This window comes from Aristolochia californica, unplaced genomic scaffold, assembly GCF_029961685.1.
Source record: "Aristolochia californica isolate CCGP_79_NKW_82.1479 unplaced genomic scaffold, dmAriCali1.0.hap1 SCAF_4, whole genome shotgun sequence".
NCBI classification, from domain to species: domain Eukaryota; kingdom Viridiplantae; phylum Streptophyta; class Magnoliopsida; order Piperales; family Aristolochiaceae; genus Aristolochia; species Aristolochia californica.
In genome coordinates, this window is record NW_027182103.1 from 42,900,454 (window position 1) to 42,919,781 (window position 19,328).

At 36.4% G+C, this 19,328-nt stretch overlaps 2 protein-coding genes across 3 annotated transcripts; both read left to right on the forward strand.

The window, feature by feature from the left end:
- The first annotated feature begins 251 nt into the window (after positions 1–251).
- On the forward strand, positions 252–4,667 carry LOC137962937 (CRS2-associated factor 1, mitochondrial). Its single transcript, XM_068810076.1, has 5 exons — positions 252–937; positions 1,231–1,358; positions 1,637–1,862; positions 1,944–2,071; positions 4,283–4,667. Exons 1-5 carry the CDS (start codon positions 397–399, stop codon positions 4,520–4,522), a joined length of 1,263 nt encoding a protein of 420 aa, XP_068666177.1. The 5' UTR covers positions 252–396; the 3' UTR covers positions 4,523–4,667.
- A 492-nt stretch (positions 4,668–5,159) lies between these two features.
- Positions 5,160–17,638, forward strand: LOC137963687 (golgin candidate 3-like). Of its 2 annotated transcripts, none has more exons than XM_068810848.1 (15): positions 5,160–5,718; positions 7,115–7,213; positions 8,843–8,971; positions 11,225–11,380; positions 11,507–11,645; positions 12,347–12,408; positions 12,580–12,747; positions 12,862–12,954; positions 14,248–14,346; positions 14,613–14,909; positions 15,025–15,090; positions 16,297–16,499; positions 16,583–16,637; positions 16,749–16,934; positions 17,086–17,638. In XM_068810848.1, the coding sequence occupies exons 1-15, from the start codon at positions 5,509–5,511 to the stop codon at positions 17,413–17,415; spliced, it is 2,292 nt and encodes a 763-aa protein (XP_068666949.1). In that variant the 5' UTR covers positions 5,160–5,508; the 3' UTR covers positions 17,416–17,638. The 2 variants fall into 2 exon arrangements, with proteins under 2 accessions (XP_068666949.1, XP_068666950.1); XM_068810849.1 differs by having other exon boundaries at positions 11,519–11,645.
- The last annotated feature ends 1,690 nt before the right edge of the window (positions 17,639–19,328 follow it).

The window sequence follows — 19,328 nt, forward strand, 5'->3', positions numbered from 1 at the left end:
GATATATAATATAAATAATTTATTTTCTGTATTTCCTGAATGGAATTATAAAAAAATATATTTACACCAAGCTTATGAATTAGTACATGACATAAGACTTTACAGTATGATAGGAAAAAGAAAAGAAAAACCAGTAAACAACTACAATAATTTAAAAGAAAAAATTTCTATTTGATTATTAACCTGAATATTTTTATACATTTATACCAAATTTATTAAGCTACCATCCTTGCTTGGCGGGTCGGGTGAGCCGTTCTTTCCGTCTCTGCAAAACAGCTTTGCAGTTGCAAACTTGCAATGAAATGTTTTGACTGGCAGATAGCAATACTTGGATGCTTCATACTCCACATCTGTCCTTGCTCCTAATTTGCTTCGAACTCAGCCTGTGTCTTCCTGATGCTCATCAACTACTTTTCGCGCCAACGAGCTCGATTTCTTTCCTTGCAGTCTTCTCGCTCATTTTCGAAGCTCGCCGATTACGGCTTCAAGCCCCCGCCGTCTTTTGTCCAGGAAGATACTCAAAACCCTAGTGGTAGTTTTGGCAAAACAGAAACCGGGAAGAAGCAAAAGGAGAAACCTCGATACAAACCTCCGTCGTCGCTTAATGTGGAGGGTTTAAAGCCCGTTCGTTCGGACCTTCCATTTGATTTTAGATTCAGTTACACTGAAAGCAATCCCGCCACGAAGCCAATCGGACTGCGTGAGCCCAAGTACTCTCCTTTCGGCCCTGGGCGAGTCGATCGCCCCTGGACTGGAATTTGTGCTCCTGCTGCTGACCCCAAGGTGAAGTCGGTTGATGGGGATGAGAAATCGAGTGAGGACGATAAGTTAAAGAAATGGAGAGCCAAGATTCAAGGGGCACCGCTGAATGAAGCAGAGAGGAAATTTCTTGTCGAGAGGAGTCAGAGGCATCACACAAAACGTCAAGTGAATTTGGGTAAGTCGTTCTTCTTTTTCTTTCTGTTTGTTCGGGACGTTTTTAAGGTGAATAACATCAAAATTCGACGGTGGCATTTGAAAACTGGGTGAAATCTGTTCTGCTCACTCCCTATGCATTTAAGTTGCTCTGGTAGACAGTGGGAGTAGAGGGCTTGGTTTCGTCACTCTTCAAATTGAAAGTCGAAGGGTGTAGTTATTATAACCAAGAACAGGAACTGTGCATCTGTGTGTCTTCTCTTTCTGTCCCTTCCCTTAATGTATTCATCACTGCCTTGGTGAATTGTTTAATAGGAAGGGATGGACTAACCCACAACATGTTGAATGATATCCATAATAACTGGAAAGCTGTTGAGGCGGTACGCGTAAAATGTCTCGGTGTTCCGACTGTCGATATGAAAAATGTCTGCACACAGCTTGAGGTATTTTCCCCCCCTTTATATGAGTATTTCAATTTGCAATGATGCACAACTGTCTGATGGTCTTATTCAAAATTTTGCATTTTTTTTTTTTTGTTTTGTTTTTATCTTTTGTATCATAACCACATCTCTTATGTGTATACTAAATATGAAGAGAAACCTTTCTGGTTACTGATGTTTTATTGTAGCTCACATATTCATAAGTTCCAAAACGGGATTGTTGCCCACCTGATTTTCCATCTTTCCCTAAATTATTGCCTGACTCTATATTTCATATGTAGGAAAAAACTGGTGGGAAGATCATACATAGACAGTGTGGTCTTATTGTTTTGTACAGAGGAAGAAATTATAATCCTAAGAAAAGACCTGTAATTCCACTAATGTTGTGGAAACCCCAAGAGCCCATCTACCCGAGATTGATTAAAACGACAATTGAGGGCTTAACAATTGAAGAAACAAAAGAAATGAGAAAGAGAGGCGTCGCAGTTCCTGCCTTGACCAAACTCGGTAATATTTGTTCTGAGGACCTAGTTGATTCCAGCATTCATGTTGTTTTGTTTACTTCTAATAAGAAAATCATCATTGCAGCGAAGAATGGTTACTATGGGAGTCTAGTACCAATGGTACGTGATGCATTTTTGACAGATGAGTTGCTGCGAATAGACTGCAAGGGACTTGAAAGGAGTGATTACAAGAAAATTGGATGTAAGCTGAGGGTAAGATTTGAATTCTAAAATCAACTTTATTTGCTTTTTACCTGCACCATGGCTATTATTATTCAGGCTAAACAGAAATGTTTACATACTATTGTAGAGATTATATGTTTAGTTTTGTCTTTTTTATTAAAAATATTAGGATGCCTGTTGGATTACCTTATGGGGAAAAGAGTCCTCTGAAAATTTCAAATTTGATTTCCATTTTGTATCTGCATCTAAACATAATGAATCTTCTGTTATTTGTTCATTCAGTGCATGAGCTTTGTGGACCTTTTGCCTCCTGTAGTAACCTCTGATAATTGGACAAGAAGGTCACTGTCTATGTTTGAGTCTATCTCCAAAACACAGATTACTCAAAATGGCAGACACATTAAACTGGGAACCTATCCCAGAAGCCCCTAACTGCAGTCCAGACTATGGGGCTGCTTCAGGGAAATAACTTGTTAGCGAATGGGGTGGACTTAGATTTTGTTGAAACAATGGCAGTGAGAGAGAAATAGAAGAAACTTATAATATATATATGTGTGTGTGTGGTGTATGTCTTTCTAGCCTTTTCACATTTATATTATCCAAACTGGGCTTCTCATTTTTTTCTTTTCACTTTCTCTTTCTTTTTTTTCCTCTTTTTTCCCCCTTTCTCTCCCTTTTCTTTCAAACTAAAATAAAATAAAAAAGATTAAAAAGTATTAAGATGCAACAAAAGGTAAATTAATTGCATTGTTCTAACTCTCTGCCATTCTCTTTTTTCCTTTCTCTCTCACTACACTAAAACCTTGAAGTCACATCATGGAGACCTTTGACTTTGAATCTCTGTTTTCAGGTCCCATATTACCCAAAATAACAGAAGATCATGTTTTTTCATATTTACTCTCCATAGTCTCTGTTAGTTTCCCATCACCATCAGAGGAAAAAGCAGAGAGCTGTTTGATAGTCTGGCTTTGGTCAACGGTTTTCAGCTTTTTTCTGTTTCATCTCTCTTATATCTTAATCCAGCTCTCTATGGCCTCACCTTAGGATACCAGGTCTTTTTCTCATTTATATGACTTTTCCCTGCAACTTCCAGTCTTTATTTTCCTACATTCGTGATTGTAATGCTTTGCTTGTGAATATTTTTTTGAGTCTATAATGTCTTTTCTTTTTTATCAGGTCATGTGCTATATATTGGAAAGGTTTTTTTATTTGAATGGTTTAACATTATTGTTTCTAAATATAGTTTTGGTTGGATAATTCTAGTATTTTGATTCTGATTTCTCAGAAGTTAAATTATCTGCTTTATTTTCTGTTCATTTTATATTTTTTTTCTCGAGAAGTAATGCTTGCAGTGGGATAGATCAATTGCAGTACCTTTTTGGTGTTTTCCAAATCTCTTTTCTTGCTTACAGTATGTCTTCCATATTCTTTGAAACCCAGTCCCTCTAATCGTCCAAATGGAAAAGAGGATTCAGGTTTAGGAAAGTATGCAGTTTGAATATATGCAGGGAAGGTTTGGGGTTTGATATAATTCTTTCATGGAGGTTGATTGGATTGCTAAAGCTTCCCCTGTGGCCGACACACTTCCTTTCTGCATATGACAGTGCAGATTGTGGTACACATGACAAAAAATTGGTCACTTGTGATTCTTTATCAGTCTTTTTCTTGTCCTGTAACTTCACTTTAAACAAGCAAGTATTCCATTTGTATGAGGAATTGTCTTCAAGAGACAGAATGTTATGTTTAATACAAAGTAGGAGCAATCAAAAGAGTTGGAACAAGCTAGGATGGTCTTGAAGTTGTTCTTCCATGAATTGTCTTCTTAGAAGGTCATCTCTATAGGATTTGTTAATAAAGATGGGTGGATTACATTCTAATATTTACTAGTTAAATTCTGGAAATTCTTAGTACATTGATGAATAGTGATGAACAATGTGGACATTTTCTTTTAAAATTTTCAAAGATTGGGCCAAGAAGGGATAGGATAGACAACTGTTGACACCATCCTATTAATGAGAAGAGAACATTTATATCTTATATATAAAAAAAAGAGAACATTAATTTCTTCTTTGATGCAAATTCTCTACTAAGAATAAAGTGCAAGAGTTTTTTTTTGTTTTTTGTTTGTTTCTTTCTCATTGTTCGTTTATATTATTAACTCATGAAAAAATATTGTGTTAATTCCTTCTGTAGGTTGAGACAAGAATACTAAATGTGTTCCACTGGGGTCTGTTGTTGCAGGACTTGGTGCCTTGTGTTCTTGTGACATTTGAGAAAGAGAATATCGTGGTGTGGAAGGGAAAATACAACACCACAGAACTGCAGATGCCCAGCGATGATGATTTGTTCTCTCCACTTTCTGAATTAGAATATGACTCAGAGGAGAAGAGCAGCATTAGCGGCACAGAACAAACCTTTGGTGGTGATTCTACTTTTTCAGACACAAAAAATGCTTCTTCAGTGGATCTTATAGTCACCTAAAATGTTTTTCTTAAGCTTGTCTGGGTGGACGCATTTAGTCACTACAAATAGCATCATTGTCATTTGATACTGCTCTGTTTCTTCTACAGTTGCACGCCTGAACAAAAATTTACAAGTAAACTTAACAACGGCCTGTTCTCTTCTTCTTGACGAGAAAGTTATAGCGTTACTCCTCCGTTACTCCAACAATTTTGAGAGAGAACGCAAGGCCGTACTTGATATTCGTAGAATATGTGTCATTCTTTGAAAATTTAAGATTATAAAAATAGGTATAAATTATAAATGCAAGTGTCGATCAGGCGAAGCCGACCAGAGATCAGCGGTCCGGCTCTTCCTGTCCTTGCCATTGTGAAGTTTCAAATTTTTGTAGGTACTGCTTCCATGTTCACACTGGCCACAGCACTTCTATTTGATGGCGAAAGAGAGAATTAATCATCTCTCTGATCATTTTACAACAGTTAGAACCTTCGTTTCACGCGAGTATCGATTTACCTTGCATTGACTCGGACGGAGCCATCTTAGTGAGCGGCGTCTCTGCTACGGGACCCGAGTCCCTTGACTCAATCACTCACCGACTCGACTGCTCTTTGAGGTCTGTGTTGCCCAAACTTTGTCATCAAGGAGCAAATATTGTCTTCCCAAATCCCTGTGTTATATTTGTACCCGACCTTTTTTTTTTTCGTTTTTCATGGGGAAATTGCCGGTCATGTCTCCTGTAAGATTAAAGCAGAGTAGATTGAAACTGAATGTGATTTTCAGGTTTTTATACAAATAAGGGTAACAGCTCGGCGTTCAGGATTTCGGGTTCGAGGTCGACTCGTTTCAGATCTGATCTGGGACTTTGTCTTTCACTCACCTTCATCTGCTTTCTTCCGCTCATCATCCACTCTCAAAATTGGCGGATATCGCATAATTTATCGTGAATTGGTGGCGGGTGTGACTGGATTTCTTTCTCTCCGGAACCCTACGTCATAGTGGATTAAACGATGTGGAACAGTATAGCTACTTACAAGGAGAACCTCTCCCAGCTCGCTCTCGATGTCGAAGACGCTGCCGAAGAGCTAGACATTTATGGATCTCATTCTCCCGGAGAAGATGTTTCCGTCTTCGATCGTCGTGCTTCTCATCGGTTTGCTCAATCTAATTCCCCTAATCGGGCGTCTCTTCCCAACGGTACGTCCGCCTCCAAGGCTGAGGTAAGTACATTGAACACTTTGAAACAAAATTTTGATTCAAAACATTTTACGGTTATGGGTTTGTTGTTTATCACGCGTTTAAATTTACATCTGATCCTTATCCGAAAGGTGTTTTATCACGCTTGCATACGATTATGTGGAACTCAAATTCTCCAAGTTATCATGTTTACCCTCTCTTTAAAACAATAATACATGCCGACTGTGCATTGTAGAATTAGGTCGTTTGGTGGATTGCCTTCTTAATATCTTATTTGACCAGTGAAGGTTCACTTCATTTCGCCTTCTAGACTTGCTAAATTCTGTTAATGCAACCGAACTTTTGATTGCATTCGTGGCTTGCTTGGCGTATTTGCATTTGCCTTGCGGGATGCGATTTTAGAACAGCTACAGGTCATTGGGACAAAAGGACAAATTGATAATCAAATTATCTCTCTGTTTTGGTGGAATTATAAAAACGTGATAGATAGTTACTGCTGTGGCAAACTTCCTAAATGCTTTGCTCCATATTTCAAGTTTGGGCTAGTTGCCTCAAAATGCTGGGCAGTTCCTTCAAACTGGAGGCTGTTGCTTGTCTATGGCAATGCTGAATTTCTATTACAGCCTGCTGCTTGTGTGAAAATTTGTGAACATACATCCATTTCTTTTTTGACTATGGTCTTCCTTCTGATCAACTGTGACTTTCAAGTTTCACAATGGAGTTGCATCTCTAGCGTCAAGAGCAATGATTAGAGGCCAGGATGGAAAATTTTGAATAAATACCAAAAGGCTTAGCTGCTGATGGATAAGCCTGTGGCTTCAGCTATGGAGGTTCCTGTTAGGCTCATTTTCAGTGGCTTTTCAGCACATGAGAAAGCGGGATTTAGAGATCTCCATTTGCTTTCTAAATTTCAGTAGTACTAGCTGCTGTTGGCTTGTGTGTTTCTTGGGTTCCATCTCTTTTTCATACAGTAAATTTTGCATTATGATTGGCAGAGTATGATGATGCTCTACCCAAATTCTATTGAATCCTCCAAAATTTATGGACCATCACTTTGTTAGTCATTGATTCATACAAGACTTTCAAAAGCCCACTATTTAATACTACACTCAAATTTGCAGTACTTATAACAATGTTTACAAACTATAAGCTATGACGCAATTTTAGAATTGCATTTGGTTTCAAATATGAACAGCTAAATGCAAAACCACCATCTCCTTGGTTTGAGCAAGACAAGATCGTAGTACAGTTTGTTCTGGGATTTCTGCCACTCATGAAAATGATTGTAAGGGAAAAAGTTGATAGACTTTCAGTGCCACCAAAGAAGTCTTTTGTTGTTTATCTCTGCATAGTCTTTTTGAAATATATTCTCTAATAGTTGTTTGGAAGATTTTGTCTTAATCAGATTCCATCTTGTAGGTTGAGCAATACAAAGCTGAAATTCAGAGGCTTCAGGCATCTGAGGCTGAAATAAAGGCATTGTCAGTCAACTATGCAGCCATATTGAAGGAGAAAGAGGTAAGTTGGTTATTCTTGCCTGCTTGCAGTTGGACTGCAATACATAGAGTTTAATTAGTCTAATGAAGATCTCTTAGGGGTCTAACCCAAGATATCATTTTTGGAGTCTAAAGAAATATAAATATCTCTATTGGTGGTCGTTAAAGAACAAATATGGAAGAGTTTTATATGACTCTCATGGAAAGGAGTCTCATGGGAAGAAGGTCCAACTGAGGAATTTTAGTATTATTAGTTTTTTGTTTATGTTACAATTGCTTAGTTATTCTAGGACTTATATTTAAGAATTGTACTTTGGGAATAACTAGGATATAGGTAGTTTAATTCAACTCTGATTCTATGTATTCTCTCTATTATAAATGGAGACCCGGTGTACTTAATTTACATTAGTATTTTCCTCTCCAGGAGTACTACATGGTATCAAACTTGGTTCTATGAGTTTGACTCGGTTAACCCATAGAGAGAATGTGTTTATTTTCTTATATGTTATCTCTATCAGGTTAATTTTGTTTTCTTTTCCCTTTAATCTTCTTCTTTCCTAACACTCATTTTTCCTTCCGATTTCTATTGAATTTTTGGAAAAGAGATATACTTCATTGACTTATTATAATTTGAGTACAAGGAGTCTTTATTTATTATAAATGAAACAAGTAGAATCTAATTACAATTAAATTACCCTTGTCCCAGCTACACCTAAAGTTTAACACTTAAGATAAATCCAAGAATAATTGAACAATTAAATATAAATAGAAGACTAACATAACTAAAACACCTTTTAACTGTAACACTTAAGTGAGACATAGTCTAAAACACGTTCTACTCAAATTCAAAGGCAGAAAAAGATCCATTTTGAGGGCACAACAAAGAGACTATTCACTTTTTAAGGGTAGCTCAAACACAAATCACCTATTTGGTGAAGAACAAAAAGAATTCACTCAAGTTGGATGTTGGGCGCACTCCTATGCTTTTAGGTAGTGGTTCTAGGTATTGCTTAGAAGTTATGAAAATAAGAAATGATAAATTAAAGAAATACTAGAAAAAAACAACTTTAACCGAAAGGAGGCGACTATGCAACACTCATACTTCCAAATGAATCTAGAATATGACTAGGTAAAAATAGAGGAGACTGTAATATTAGAACTGTAAAAATAACTTATCAAACCAGTTTGGCCAAGTATGACCTCAAAGAAATTTTATGGGGGTGATCATAATTTTTGGAGATGACGATGAGGAAAATACATAACCAAGTATCAAAAACGCAAAAGATTGAAAACAACATCCAAGCAAGATATCGTATATCTTCATGTCTTAAAGAGCTTGTCTCTTACAGAATGAATTGTCTGAGCTTGCCCATCTATAGGCTCATGCCTTACTAGAATAAATCTGAATTTATAAAAAAAATTTATCTTGCCGAGAATTTGGACACTTTATTGCTTCAATATGCTTACTGGGGTATTTCTACATAGGCGGAATGATTAATAAAATTAATAAAAAGTGTTTTTTAAAATTTAATTGCTATACTTTATTTTGTTCTCAAATTGTTATTGGTTGAGGCTTTTTGTTTTGGCCTTTTTTCTTTGAAATACATGAATACTATGATGTGTTATATGTTTTTTTTCTGAACTTGATCAGGAAGAACTTTCTCGTTTGCATGGAGAAAATGGTTCATTGAGAAAAAGCCTGGAAACGGCAAGTGCTGTCAGCTACACTTCAAGAAGTGAGAACCGCAAAACATCTTCAAACAACTCAACTTTGGTTAAGGTATCTTTTTGGTTTTCATTTATTGTCTTTCAACTAGTGTCTAGCTGATCAAAAGAAAAAAGAAGAATGCAATGCAACTAATTGTGAAATTTTATGAGTTTTTAAGGGTGGTGATAGGTAATGGTACCCATTGAGTTTCATGGCGCTTGCGTCAAGCTACAACATTCACAATAATTTCTTCCTTTTTTTTCTTTGGTGGTGATGATACAAGTGAATCTTGTGGAAAAAAATCTTTTAGTTTCCAACTTCCTGAATCCATTTGTTCATAATTTTCCCAACAAATCTTCATGACAATCCACTCCCTATAGCTGTGTAATGGTTTCCTCTCCTCAAAGGATGGAGGAAATTAAATTTTGATAGATCATCCCTAGAAAATCCAGGTCCAGCAGGCTTTGGTGGAAGCCTGAAAGATCACAATGGATCCTTTCTATTTCTCTACTCAGGGCCCGTTGGGAACAATGATTCCACAATGTCAGAGGCTAATGCTCTGCTCATTGAGGGGGACTCAGCCAATCTTATCTCATGGGAAGCTGAGAATGCAGTCTCCATGGAGAATAGGCTATATATTTGATGAAATTACTGCTCTCTCCTCTACTTAGCAGATTTTCCCTTGGGAGGGGGAGTCTTCTGGGGACAACTAATTACTAGGAGCTGCTTCTGGTTGTAATGCGGGGATGTTTTCCCTCTTGTATTATGCTTTTTTTCCTTTGTGCTGAATAAAAATAGTGGACCATCTTCCAAAAAAAAAAGATTTTCCCAACAAACTTACTATCGTAAATACGAATTAAAGGTAGGAAGCTTCTTTTATTTTATTTTTTTAATTTAAAGGGATAAATAGCTAGAGAAAAGTCTCAAAGGAGATATTATCAGTATAGTGGCATTTCACTATGGCGCATTTTTTTTGTTTTAAATTTGGGTTACTAATAGCAAGAGATAAGCTTTAAGGGGGATAGAACTGAGTGGCATCTCACTAAGCAATTTAAATTCACTTGCATTCTAAAGTTAAAATACTATTGCTCGGGTGACAAGACATTATTGTCAATTCATTAACTAGTTTATTGATTGCTTAATTTACTTCCATTTGTAAAAGTATAATTTCCCATTAAGCTCAAAGAATTGGACAATCAATGCCCTGTTAGTTCTGCTGTAACTTGTAAAGAAGCGCCAGGATGGCTTCAGCTGCAAACATTTGAAAAATGAAAAACAAAAAAAGATTCATTAAATGTTTCTTTCTTTTGTGTGTGTTGAATTCTTTTTTTTGGTTGTATACATTTATATACTTTCCTCAGTTAGTGTATAAATTGAGCCATAAAGTCCTCAATATGAAATGATTCAGAACCATTTATATTTGAAAATCTGAACATCGTAGGAGTTTTTCTTCTAGTTGTTAAAAGTAATTTTCTTATGTCAATATGTGAGTTATTTTTTAACCCAAGGGCCTCACTGGACTTCATTTTAAACATGGATATGATAAATGAATAATGTCTTGAACTCTTGAACAACATAGTCTTGATGACATTAATACAAGTGTCTGAACCTTTTTTTCCTCTTGATGTAATTTTGAGCATTAAGTAAAATCTATGTATGTCTATAACTTCTGGGATTCATGAAACCAGGAGTAAACATTTTTCCTTCAGGAAGAATATCATCAAAAAATTATATTTACAAGCTGTTGAAAATATGGAAGATCAGAGAAAAAGCTTTCGAGGGAAGGGCCGGATAACAGTTCCTTTATTTTTTTTCTGTAAATGGTATTTTTTTTTATCAAAATCAACCCCATAAATGAGTGGAAGGGCTTGGCAAGATCCGATGTTTTTTTCTTGGATTCCTGTTTTGTTTTTAATGAGCAAAGATATAATTTCATATTTCCTTTTATTTCAACGTGCATGTTTGTGAGTTTCTTATTTAAGTGTCGAGTCTATGATCTCTTGGGTTCAAATCTCGTTGCCAATAAGCTTTGGGGGGCAGTATGTCTGTTTCAACATTCAAAAAGAAAAAGTAATAAGACACCCCGGATGTCAATGAAACTTGAAACTTATACCTCATTTCAAGAACCCCCATGTGGCAAATGAGTCTTTGCTATAAAAGAAATTTGTTTTTGAAAGAAATTGGCTATAAAGGAGTTGCTTTCTCTTGTCATGGTTTTTGAGACATGATTGTCTTGTGATTTGGTGCTGAAACTTTTAACTCCGATGGTTACTTTGTCCTACACGTTAATTCTTGTGGCATTGCTTTTGTGTGGAATCTGCGTAGGGAACAGGTGAGCAACTGTCCAACAAGCTACAAAGAAGTACCAGTCAAGTAACTGCTCATAGCTCTGGAAATTTTCCACACAGAGCCACTGGTCATAAACATGACACATCCAGCAATGGGGGAGTACAAATTACTGATGTGAGAGGAGATGAGAAGGTACTTTTAGTTTCTGCACTCTGATTTGCTAGTAACGCTTGTGTGTTGTCTATGTGGCTTAAGATGGCTTTCATAATTGTTGCCTTCTACACTCTTCCGTGTGAAAATATGTAAAATTTCTTTTAGGAGCTTGCCCAGTTGCTAGAAGAACAAAAGAAATCCTTGGCAACATTACGAGCTAATCACAAAGCAGAGATAAAGCAACTAAAGATGCAGCTGGACAAAGAACGTGATGCATTAGTCACATTAAAGTTAAAGCTACAAGGTACTGCAGTTGCACTATAAAGGGTTGAAATGACTATCCTTCATTTTTAGGAAAGAGTTGAAATGGCTTTCTTTTATTTTTTTGAATGAGTTGAAATGGCTTTCTTTTATTTTTTTGAATGAGTTGAAATGGCTTTCTTTTATTTTTTTGAATGAGTTGAAATGGCTTTGCTTTATTTTTTTTTTGAATTAGTTTAAATGGCTTTGCTTTATTTTTTTTGAATGAGTTGAAATGATTTTGCTTTATTTGTGAATGAGTTGAAAAATGGCTTTGCTTAATTTTTTTGAATGAGTTGAAATGATTTTGCTTTATTTGTGAATGAGTTGAAAAATGGCTTTGCTTAATTTTTTTGAATGAGTTGAAATGATTTTGCTTTATTTTTGAATGAGTTGAAGTGGCATTCCTTTATTTTTTTGAATGAGTTGAAATGGCTTTCCTTTATTTTTTCCTGAGTGAGTTAAATGGCTTTTTTTAAACTGTTTTGAATAAGTTGAAATTACTCTCCTTTTGTTTTTTTGAATGAGTTAAAATGTCTCTCCTTTATTTTTTTGAATGAATTGAAATGGCTTTCCTTTATTTTTTGAATGAATTGAGATGACTTTTTTATTCTTTTGACCGAGTTGAAATGGCTTCTTTCATTAGCACAAGTAAATAAATTATTATCATTTTTTCCTTCTTGTCTTATCTGGTTTCATCTCTAGGGCAAGAATTGAATGAATCGACTCAAAAGGAGCTTCAGTCTTTGAGGATGGAGAAAGAAAGAGTAAGCTGTTCATAAATTCTTTTAAAATGTCAGCATGTTCATGAATTTTTTCATATTTCATGTTTGCCAAGGTCTTACTTAGACTTTTAATTTTCAAAAAAAAAAAAAACAAGGTCTTAGACTTTCTTCTGTCTCATTTTATCTTATCATAATTTGCTTCATATTTGGTAGGCTTTTTTGGAGATGAACGATTTACACAATGAGTTGAATACAAAAGCTGCAGAAATAAAGCTATTGCGGTCTGAGTTGAATAGAAGGGACTTGGAAAAACCTGGTGAATCAGTAGAGGCTTTAAAAGGTTCAATTGCAACCTTAGAGGAGGAGAATAGCAGTCTTAAGGTTGCTAGTTGTCATGATCCTTTTGTATACCAAATGCATCATTTATTTTCCTTTTGATATTTTCTATTATTTCAGCATCCATTTTCTATTATGACATACTTACTTTTAGTGTAGGCAGAGAAGGGTGAACTGGTTGCTGCACTGAGACTCTCTGAGAAGCATAGACTTATAGAAAATTCAGATACTTCAAACCTGCACACAAACGAGGTACTTTCATCTTTTGTTTTTTTCCTCATATTTTCTAACCAAAAACAGTGTTTCGATTGTCCATCCTTGTTCATTTTATTTTTTTATTTTTTTATTAGATTGTTACACCACGTTGAACAATAAGTAGAAAATCTACAATGCCAATAACATGTTAGATCTATGGTGCAACCAAGCCTCTCAGTTATGATTTTATAATTCTTTTTGAACAAGTATAGATTAGAGTACAGTTCAAGAAGAGTGAGCATGTAGTATTAGATGCTTCAAGCAGGTTTGACAGAAACCTAGTAATACGCCAGCTCAAAAGGTTTTGTTGTTAGCAGATGTGGGGCTGGCAAGAATTATAGAAAGGCCAAAATGGGATGGATGAATTGTTGTTGTGATGCAGGAAGGGAAGAAATCTAGCAATGTAACTTGCTGTGAGCAGAATGGAAGGATTCACATGGTTGGAACCCAATATGTTGCAACAAGGTTATGATGAAAATGATGGTTGAATTTTTTTTAAATGCTTGTTCTTTTGGAAAATTTCTGCATGCTGGCGATTTTTTCCCATACCATACCTATAGGTGGATAATAATGTTCATGGACCACCAATCTATAGTTGTACATGAGCTACACGTGTTGGGAATTGTTTGAGATAGATTGTTGTGTGGGAGAATAGTCCCAGATTGGTTTAGGCTTGAAAAGGTCCCATGCGTGTTAGGAAGATACCTCTTAGATTTGGCGAGTTATTTTGGGAGGAACCACCCTAACTTTTACATGGTACCAGAGCCAACCCAAGTCCATGTTGATGTTCTGTGTGGTCTGTGTTTGTTCTCTGTGGCCCATTATGTATGTTCTCCTTCTTCACCAGATTGTTACTTTAGACCTGTAAGTGGGATTGTTCATGGGTGAAAATGTCCAACAATATATGTTGTCTATGTGCTTAATGTCTTTGGATTAGTTATTTGAGAGTGAGAGTTTGTTGTGTTTAGGCAAATAATCTCACATTGGTTTGGGTTTTGACAATATCATATAATACTTAGGGAAAGAGACCTTCTAACTTTAGCTAAAAAGAAACAGCCCAACTTTAACAGCTCCTTTTTCTTCATTGGTCATATTGATATTGCTTAATCTTCGAGGGAAATCAATGAGGTTAATTTTAATTGTTTGTCATCCCACTGGGAAATCTTTTCTGCTCGAGATTTTCTGTTGATAATGTTAGATGGAGTTCACAAATAATGATCGATTGGTATTATTGTCCTGTTGCACTTGTAAGTATCAATCTATTTAAGCTCTTTGGCTGCTTTGATACAGGAATTATTAAAGTTGGAGAAAGCATTGAAGGATACCAGCCGAGAGAGGGACAAAGCATTGCAAGAACTGTCTCGTCTTAAACAACATCTGTTAGATAAGGTTGTTAGAAAATTTTTGAATCATTATATGTAGCTGTTGCAAGAAATAGATCTTCTTTTTCAGGAAAAAAAGTGAAGCAGCTTTTGATTAATCTTGAGTTGCTCTTGCTTGGTTTTCAGTCCTGTTTTTAATCAAATTGTTGAACACAGTACTCAGCATAAAACCTTAACTGGGCTGTGTTTTTCTAAAGTAATTTTTGCTTTTCCTTTTGGGATACGGTAATTCGGTCAAATTGAAAAGGGCTTCTTCTACTCCATGTGTGCCAGGAACTGGAAGAATCAGAAAAAATGGACGAAGACAGCAAAACCATTGAGGAGCTTCAGGCCAAGTGTGAGTATCAAAAAGCTCAAATATCACACTTGGAGAAAGCCTTGAAACAAGCAACATCAAGTGTCGAGGAAGCTAAGAAAAGAAACAGTAGTGAACTTCATAAAGCAAATGAGATGATTCATGATCTAAAGGACCAACTTGCACACTATATGACCATTGTTGATGCAAAAAATGCAGAATTGTTGAATCTCGAGACTGCTCTTGGACAGTATTATGCTGAAACAGAAGCTAAGGTACCTTCAAAAATATCTCCCATTACTTTTAAGTGCATGGTTGCATTCTCTGATCAAGGAACAGGGAATGAGGATTTGATTGTTGATGTACCTTTGCTTGCACATCTGATAACAGGAACGTCTTGGAAGAGATTTGGCTGTGGCAAAAGAAGAATCAGCTAAACTTTCTGTGTCGCTGAAGGTATGAAAAGTCATCTATTTTGGCTAGTTATACCTGAATAACTGTATTCTATGATCTCCAGGATATGTTTGTTTATCTATTACCCATATAGAGCTAGCACTGATTTACTGAATGAACTTATAATTTTGTTACATCTGCATCTCAAAGAGGGGTAACGAGATCATATGCAAATTTTGACATAATACAGAAAATTTTCAAAATTGTTGTGGTTGGTAATAATTTTCATGCTGTGTTGAAGAGATTACTTTCTCTCTTGATTGTTTTTGGTCACATGTACCTGGATCAGCAAATGATATTGCTGATTCTTTAGCTAAACTAGGAGTTTCCCTACAATCTCTTGTTATTAGGGAACTCTTTTTTAGTTTTTATCTTCCTTTCCTCTTTTAATGAGGCATCTTATTCAAAACAAAAATAAAAAAATTAATTGTCATTCTGTGAATTGCAAATCCATAGGGCAGACATGGTTGAAGCCATACAGTCTTAGTCATTTATCACCCAGGTGGTGGCTAAAATATTCACAGTTTGCAAACTGTTTTTTGGTTAAGATAAGATAGTGTAAAACCAATCAAAGTGTTATGCAGTGTTTTGAGAAAGGTCTTTGAAGACCTGTGTCATGAGTTGGCTTGATGGTAACGTCCATCGTGTGTTGGTCTCATTTTGGAAAACAGTTATTTAGGATGATTTTTAATTTTCACAAGTTTTCACTTTGGAGTTAATGGTTTAGAGCACGGTGATTAACTTCCCTATTCTGATTGATCCTCTATCTTGTCCCTCTTCTTTTTCTTACGCTGTTTTCATACTTCGTCATTTTAGAATAGAATAGAAAAAGGGTGTGCTCATCTACAGGGTTGAAGATAGACAATAACACTATCCGTGAAATGAAAATGTACATTTTGAAGGGGATAAGGAGAAAAGAAAGATAGAAAGGTAATGTTCGCATGTCTGAATGACTGGATGTATAAATTTGGAAAAATAGGTTTTGTGTTGTTGTCCTGTCTATTTCTTTTCTCGGTTGTCTTTTTTCTCTACGATCTTTCCTTCGTAATGCCAGGTTCCTGTTATGTGTAACTTAAGTAGCTTATAAAGCCTATGGCCTTTGAAAATGTTCTGCTACTTATAAAACATGTGGATGTAATTGAAATGCTTGTCTCATCCTTGTCATTTTTTGTGTTCACTGCTTAGTTCTGTTTTACTGCTTTCTTTAAGGATGCTCACGAAAGGCTTGAGAATTCCAAACATGAAAAGGATGAAATATTGTCCAAGCTTTCACAAACAGAGAGGATGCTGTTAGAGGGTAAACAGAGATTGCAAAAGCTTGAGGGTGACAATTCAAAACTACGGCTTGCACTGGAGCAGAGCATGACCAGACTTAATAGGATGTCTATGGATTCCGATTACTTTGTTGACAGGTTGCAGACCATTTTTCTCTCTCATCCTTTCTATTTCTTTTTAGTCAATCAGTTGGTAATACTGATTTGTACCATTTTGGCAGGCGCATTGTGATAAAGTTACTGATTACATATTTCCAGAGGAATCACAGCAAAGAGGTAACTTCTTTTCTTGCCGATCTCTCAATGTTTTCTTATCTTATGTTGAAGGTTGCAGAATTCTTTGAAGTAGAACTTTTATTTCAATTGACCGATTAATGGATATTTCAGGTCCTAGATTTGATGGTTCGCATGCTTGGTTTCACTGAGGAGGACAAACAAAGGATTGGGTTTGCTCAGCAAGATGCAGGTAAAGGTGTTGTCCGAGGTGTGCTGGGTCTACCAGGACGTCTTGTTGGTGGCATCTTTAGTGGAAACTCATCTGAAGTAGCTGCTTCGGCCGCATCTGAAAACCAGGTGTGCTTTCAGGACTCAGATGGTTCTATATAGATTGGCTTTCGTAGAAATTTGGGGATTAATCAGAAAATTGCTGATTGATTCTTTCAAATTTTATTTACTAAAGGGATTATTCAGCGGTTTCTAATGTACAAGCGTCTCTTTTTGTCAGTCTTTTACAGATCTGTGGGTTGATTTTCTTCTCAAGGAGGGTAAAGAGAGGGAGAAGAGAGAAACGGCAACAACACCTGCTTCAGCATTTCTGATGGCCTCAGGGAGCAATACAAGTGAACCTGGGAGTACAGACGCTGTAGGAGAACAGCGGGCCAACCTTGATTCTAATGGTACTTTCTCGACGGTAAAACGCCCAATGAGTCCCATCACAGGTAATCATCACCTAAACGAAAATTCAGATACCGAGTTCTCGACTGTGTCTCTTACGTCCACAGCAGCTTCTCTTCTAGAAAACAGCTCCCAAATGTCGAGATTCCCTCCTAGATAAATATGATAGAGGTTCTAGCGTGTTAGAAGTTATTATCAAAATACCAATCAATTCATCAATTTGTTAATTCTTTAAGTTTCCGATGTAAATACATGAAAAGTTGCCTGTTTTTTGGGAATGTAACAGGTCTCCATTTGTGAGATAAAAGGTGGGCCTGAATTCGAACCGCATGATTTTGTTGAACCGCAGTTATGTGTCCTCTTTCAGTATGAAAATCTTTAGAACAACCCAAATGCATAACCTTGTAGGGCATTACTCCTGAGGCAAGAAATCGCAAGTGATTATTTTTAATCCATTTGTTGAAGTTCATCATAGATCAGCAACTGGGAATAACTTAATTTTTCATTATAAAATTTACAATTGACAATTTTCATACTTCCCATGGTGAGTCGATAGTGTGATAGTAGAGGATTAACCTAAATCATAGCTCTCTGTACTCCACCATGGTTTAGTTTTTCAATCAATTCATAAATCACGGGAATCCTCCTACATGAAATCAATCTTTTAAGCATTCAAAAAAAGGTGATAGAATTGTAATGAGGAAAACAAGATTGACAAAAATTTAAACGAAAATTGTGAAGAGATGCCTTGACGTTAATCAATGTTAAAGACAACAAGAACACTTTCATAGATCAAAAACTTCAATACTGTCGTAGAAAGGGAAGCCAGTTGCTTCCTTCAAAAACTTTTTGCTTGTTCTTCTAGTTGTGGCTCTTCTGATTGCGTAGAAGTTTTTGTTCAGAAATTATTTGATTGGATTTATAATTCCTTTACTTCATGTTAAAGAGTTTTATTTTTTTTATTTTTTTATGAAGCTTCGAAGATTGGTTTGGTCTTCCTGCTACAAAGCAAAACATTCTTGAAATCCCCATTGTCCTTGGACAGACGCTACGGAAGAACATGCTATGTTGAACGAAAGAAAAGATGAAATTTGGAAACCTCCGAATCGAGACAATCAATCAGGGATTCAATATAATGAAATTTAGGCGCTTTTTGTACGTAATAACACAGCTCCGCATTCGGATCCAGCCGCAGAACAACAGCAGATCCGAACCAGCGGAGAAGAACAAAAACCACCTCCGTGCGAGAACGGCAAAATTCTGTAAACCACAGAAATCACAAGAGGGAAAAGAACGGAATATAGCCGTGGTTTCAGACTATCTGGTAATTAGGGTAGCAGAGGTCCTACGAAACGGCCGACCCCAATATGTAAAACAAAAATGGGGTATCATTATTCGAAGGTTTTGCTAGTCGTTGGAGAAGTCTCACTGATAAAAGTGACCTCCCCGCTGGGACCTTCGCAAATAGTCAAATCTGAACTCTCTAAAATGTGTGAAAAACAGAATAAAAAGGCCAGCCAAACCGACACATCGATCCGTGCAGGCAGCAAGCCCTGTAATCACATGTGATTCTTTCCGAAGGCAAACTTGGTCGAAAGCGCACAGCTTTTTAAAGCGCTTCCTCCATAGGTCCTTCAGATTTCAAACGAAACGAGCAGACGGTAAACAAAACCAAAACGAAAAAAAAACAAAAAAAAACCGCGAATTGTAGAGAATGTGAGACATTATGATGCTCTGTGAATACGAACCAAATAAGGAGTGTCATCTTGCAGAATTCACGAGACCGCAATCTACAAGACAAGTCATTCTCTTCATCGCATCTACGTTTTCCATTCATCGTAGACAGAGGAGGAAAGCTGCCATGAGGCAAGGACATGAATGAAACCTTCATAAGCCCTAGGGCGAACAAAACCCTAGAAAATAGAAATAGCCTTGGCTTCGATAAGATACTTATAGGATTTCCTCAAAAGTAAAATTTCCAAAAGATCCTCCTAAGAATAGATCTTGCCCTTAATAGCCATGGGCGTCCAGGTAATTTCATATCTCATACCCCTTGATTTTTTAATAAGATTT

What these genes read in the sequence shown, in the direction of transcription:
- LOC137962937 (XM_068810076.1), top strand. Translation starts at nt 397, where the DNA reads ATGCTCATCAACTACTTTTCGCGCCAACGAGCTCGATTTCTTTCCTTG. An exon ending in TCCTGCCTTGACCAAACTCG is followed by an intron (nt 1,863 to 1,943) that starts GTAATATTTGTT and finishes TCATCATTGCAG; the next exon opens with CGAAGAATGGTTACTATGGG. An exon ending in AAATTGGATGTAAGCTGAGG is followed by an intron (nt 2,072 to 4,282) that starts GTAAGATTTGAA and finishes CTGTTGTTGCAG; the next exon opens with GACTTGGTGCCTTGTGTTCT.
- LOC137963687 (XM_068810848.1), top strand. Translation starts at nt 5,509, where the DNA reads ATGTGGAACAGTATAGCTACTTACAAGGAGAACCTCTCCCAGCTCGCT. An exon ending in AGGAGAATAGCAGTCTTAAG is followed by an intron (nt 12,748 to 12,861) that starts GTTGCTAGTTGT and finishes CTTTTAGTGTAG; the next exon opens with GCAGAGAAGGGTGAACTGGT. An exon ending in AACTTTCTGTGTCGCTGAAG is followed by an intron (nt 15,091 to 16,296) that starts GTATGAAAAGTC and finishes GCTTTCTTTAAG; the next exon opens with GATGCTCACGAAAGGCTTGA.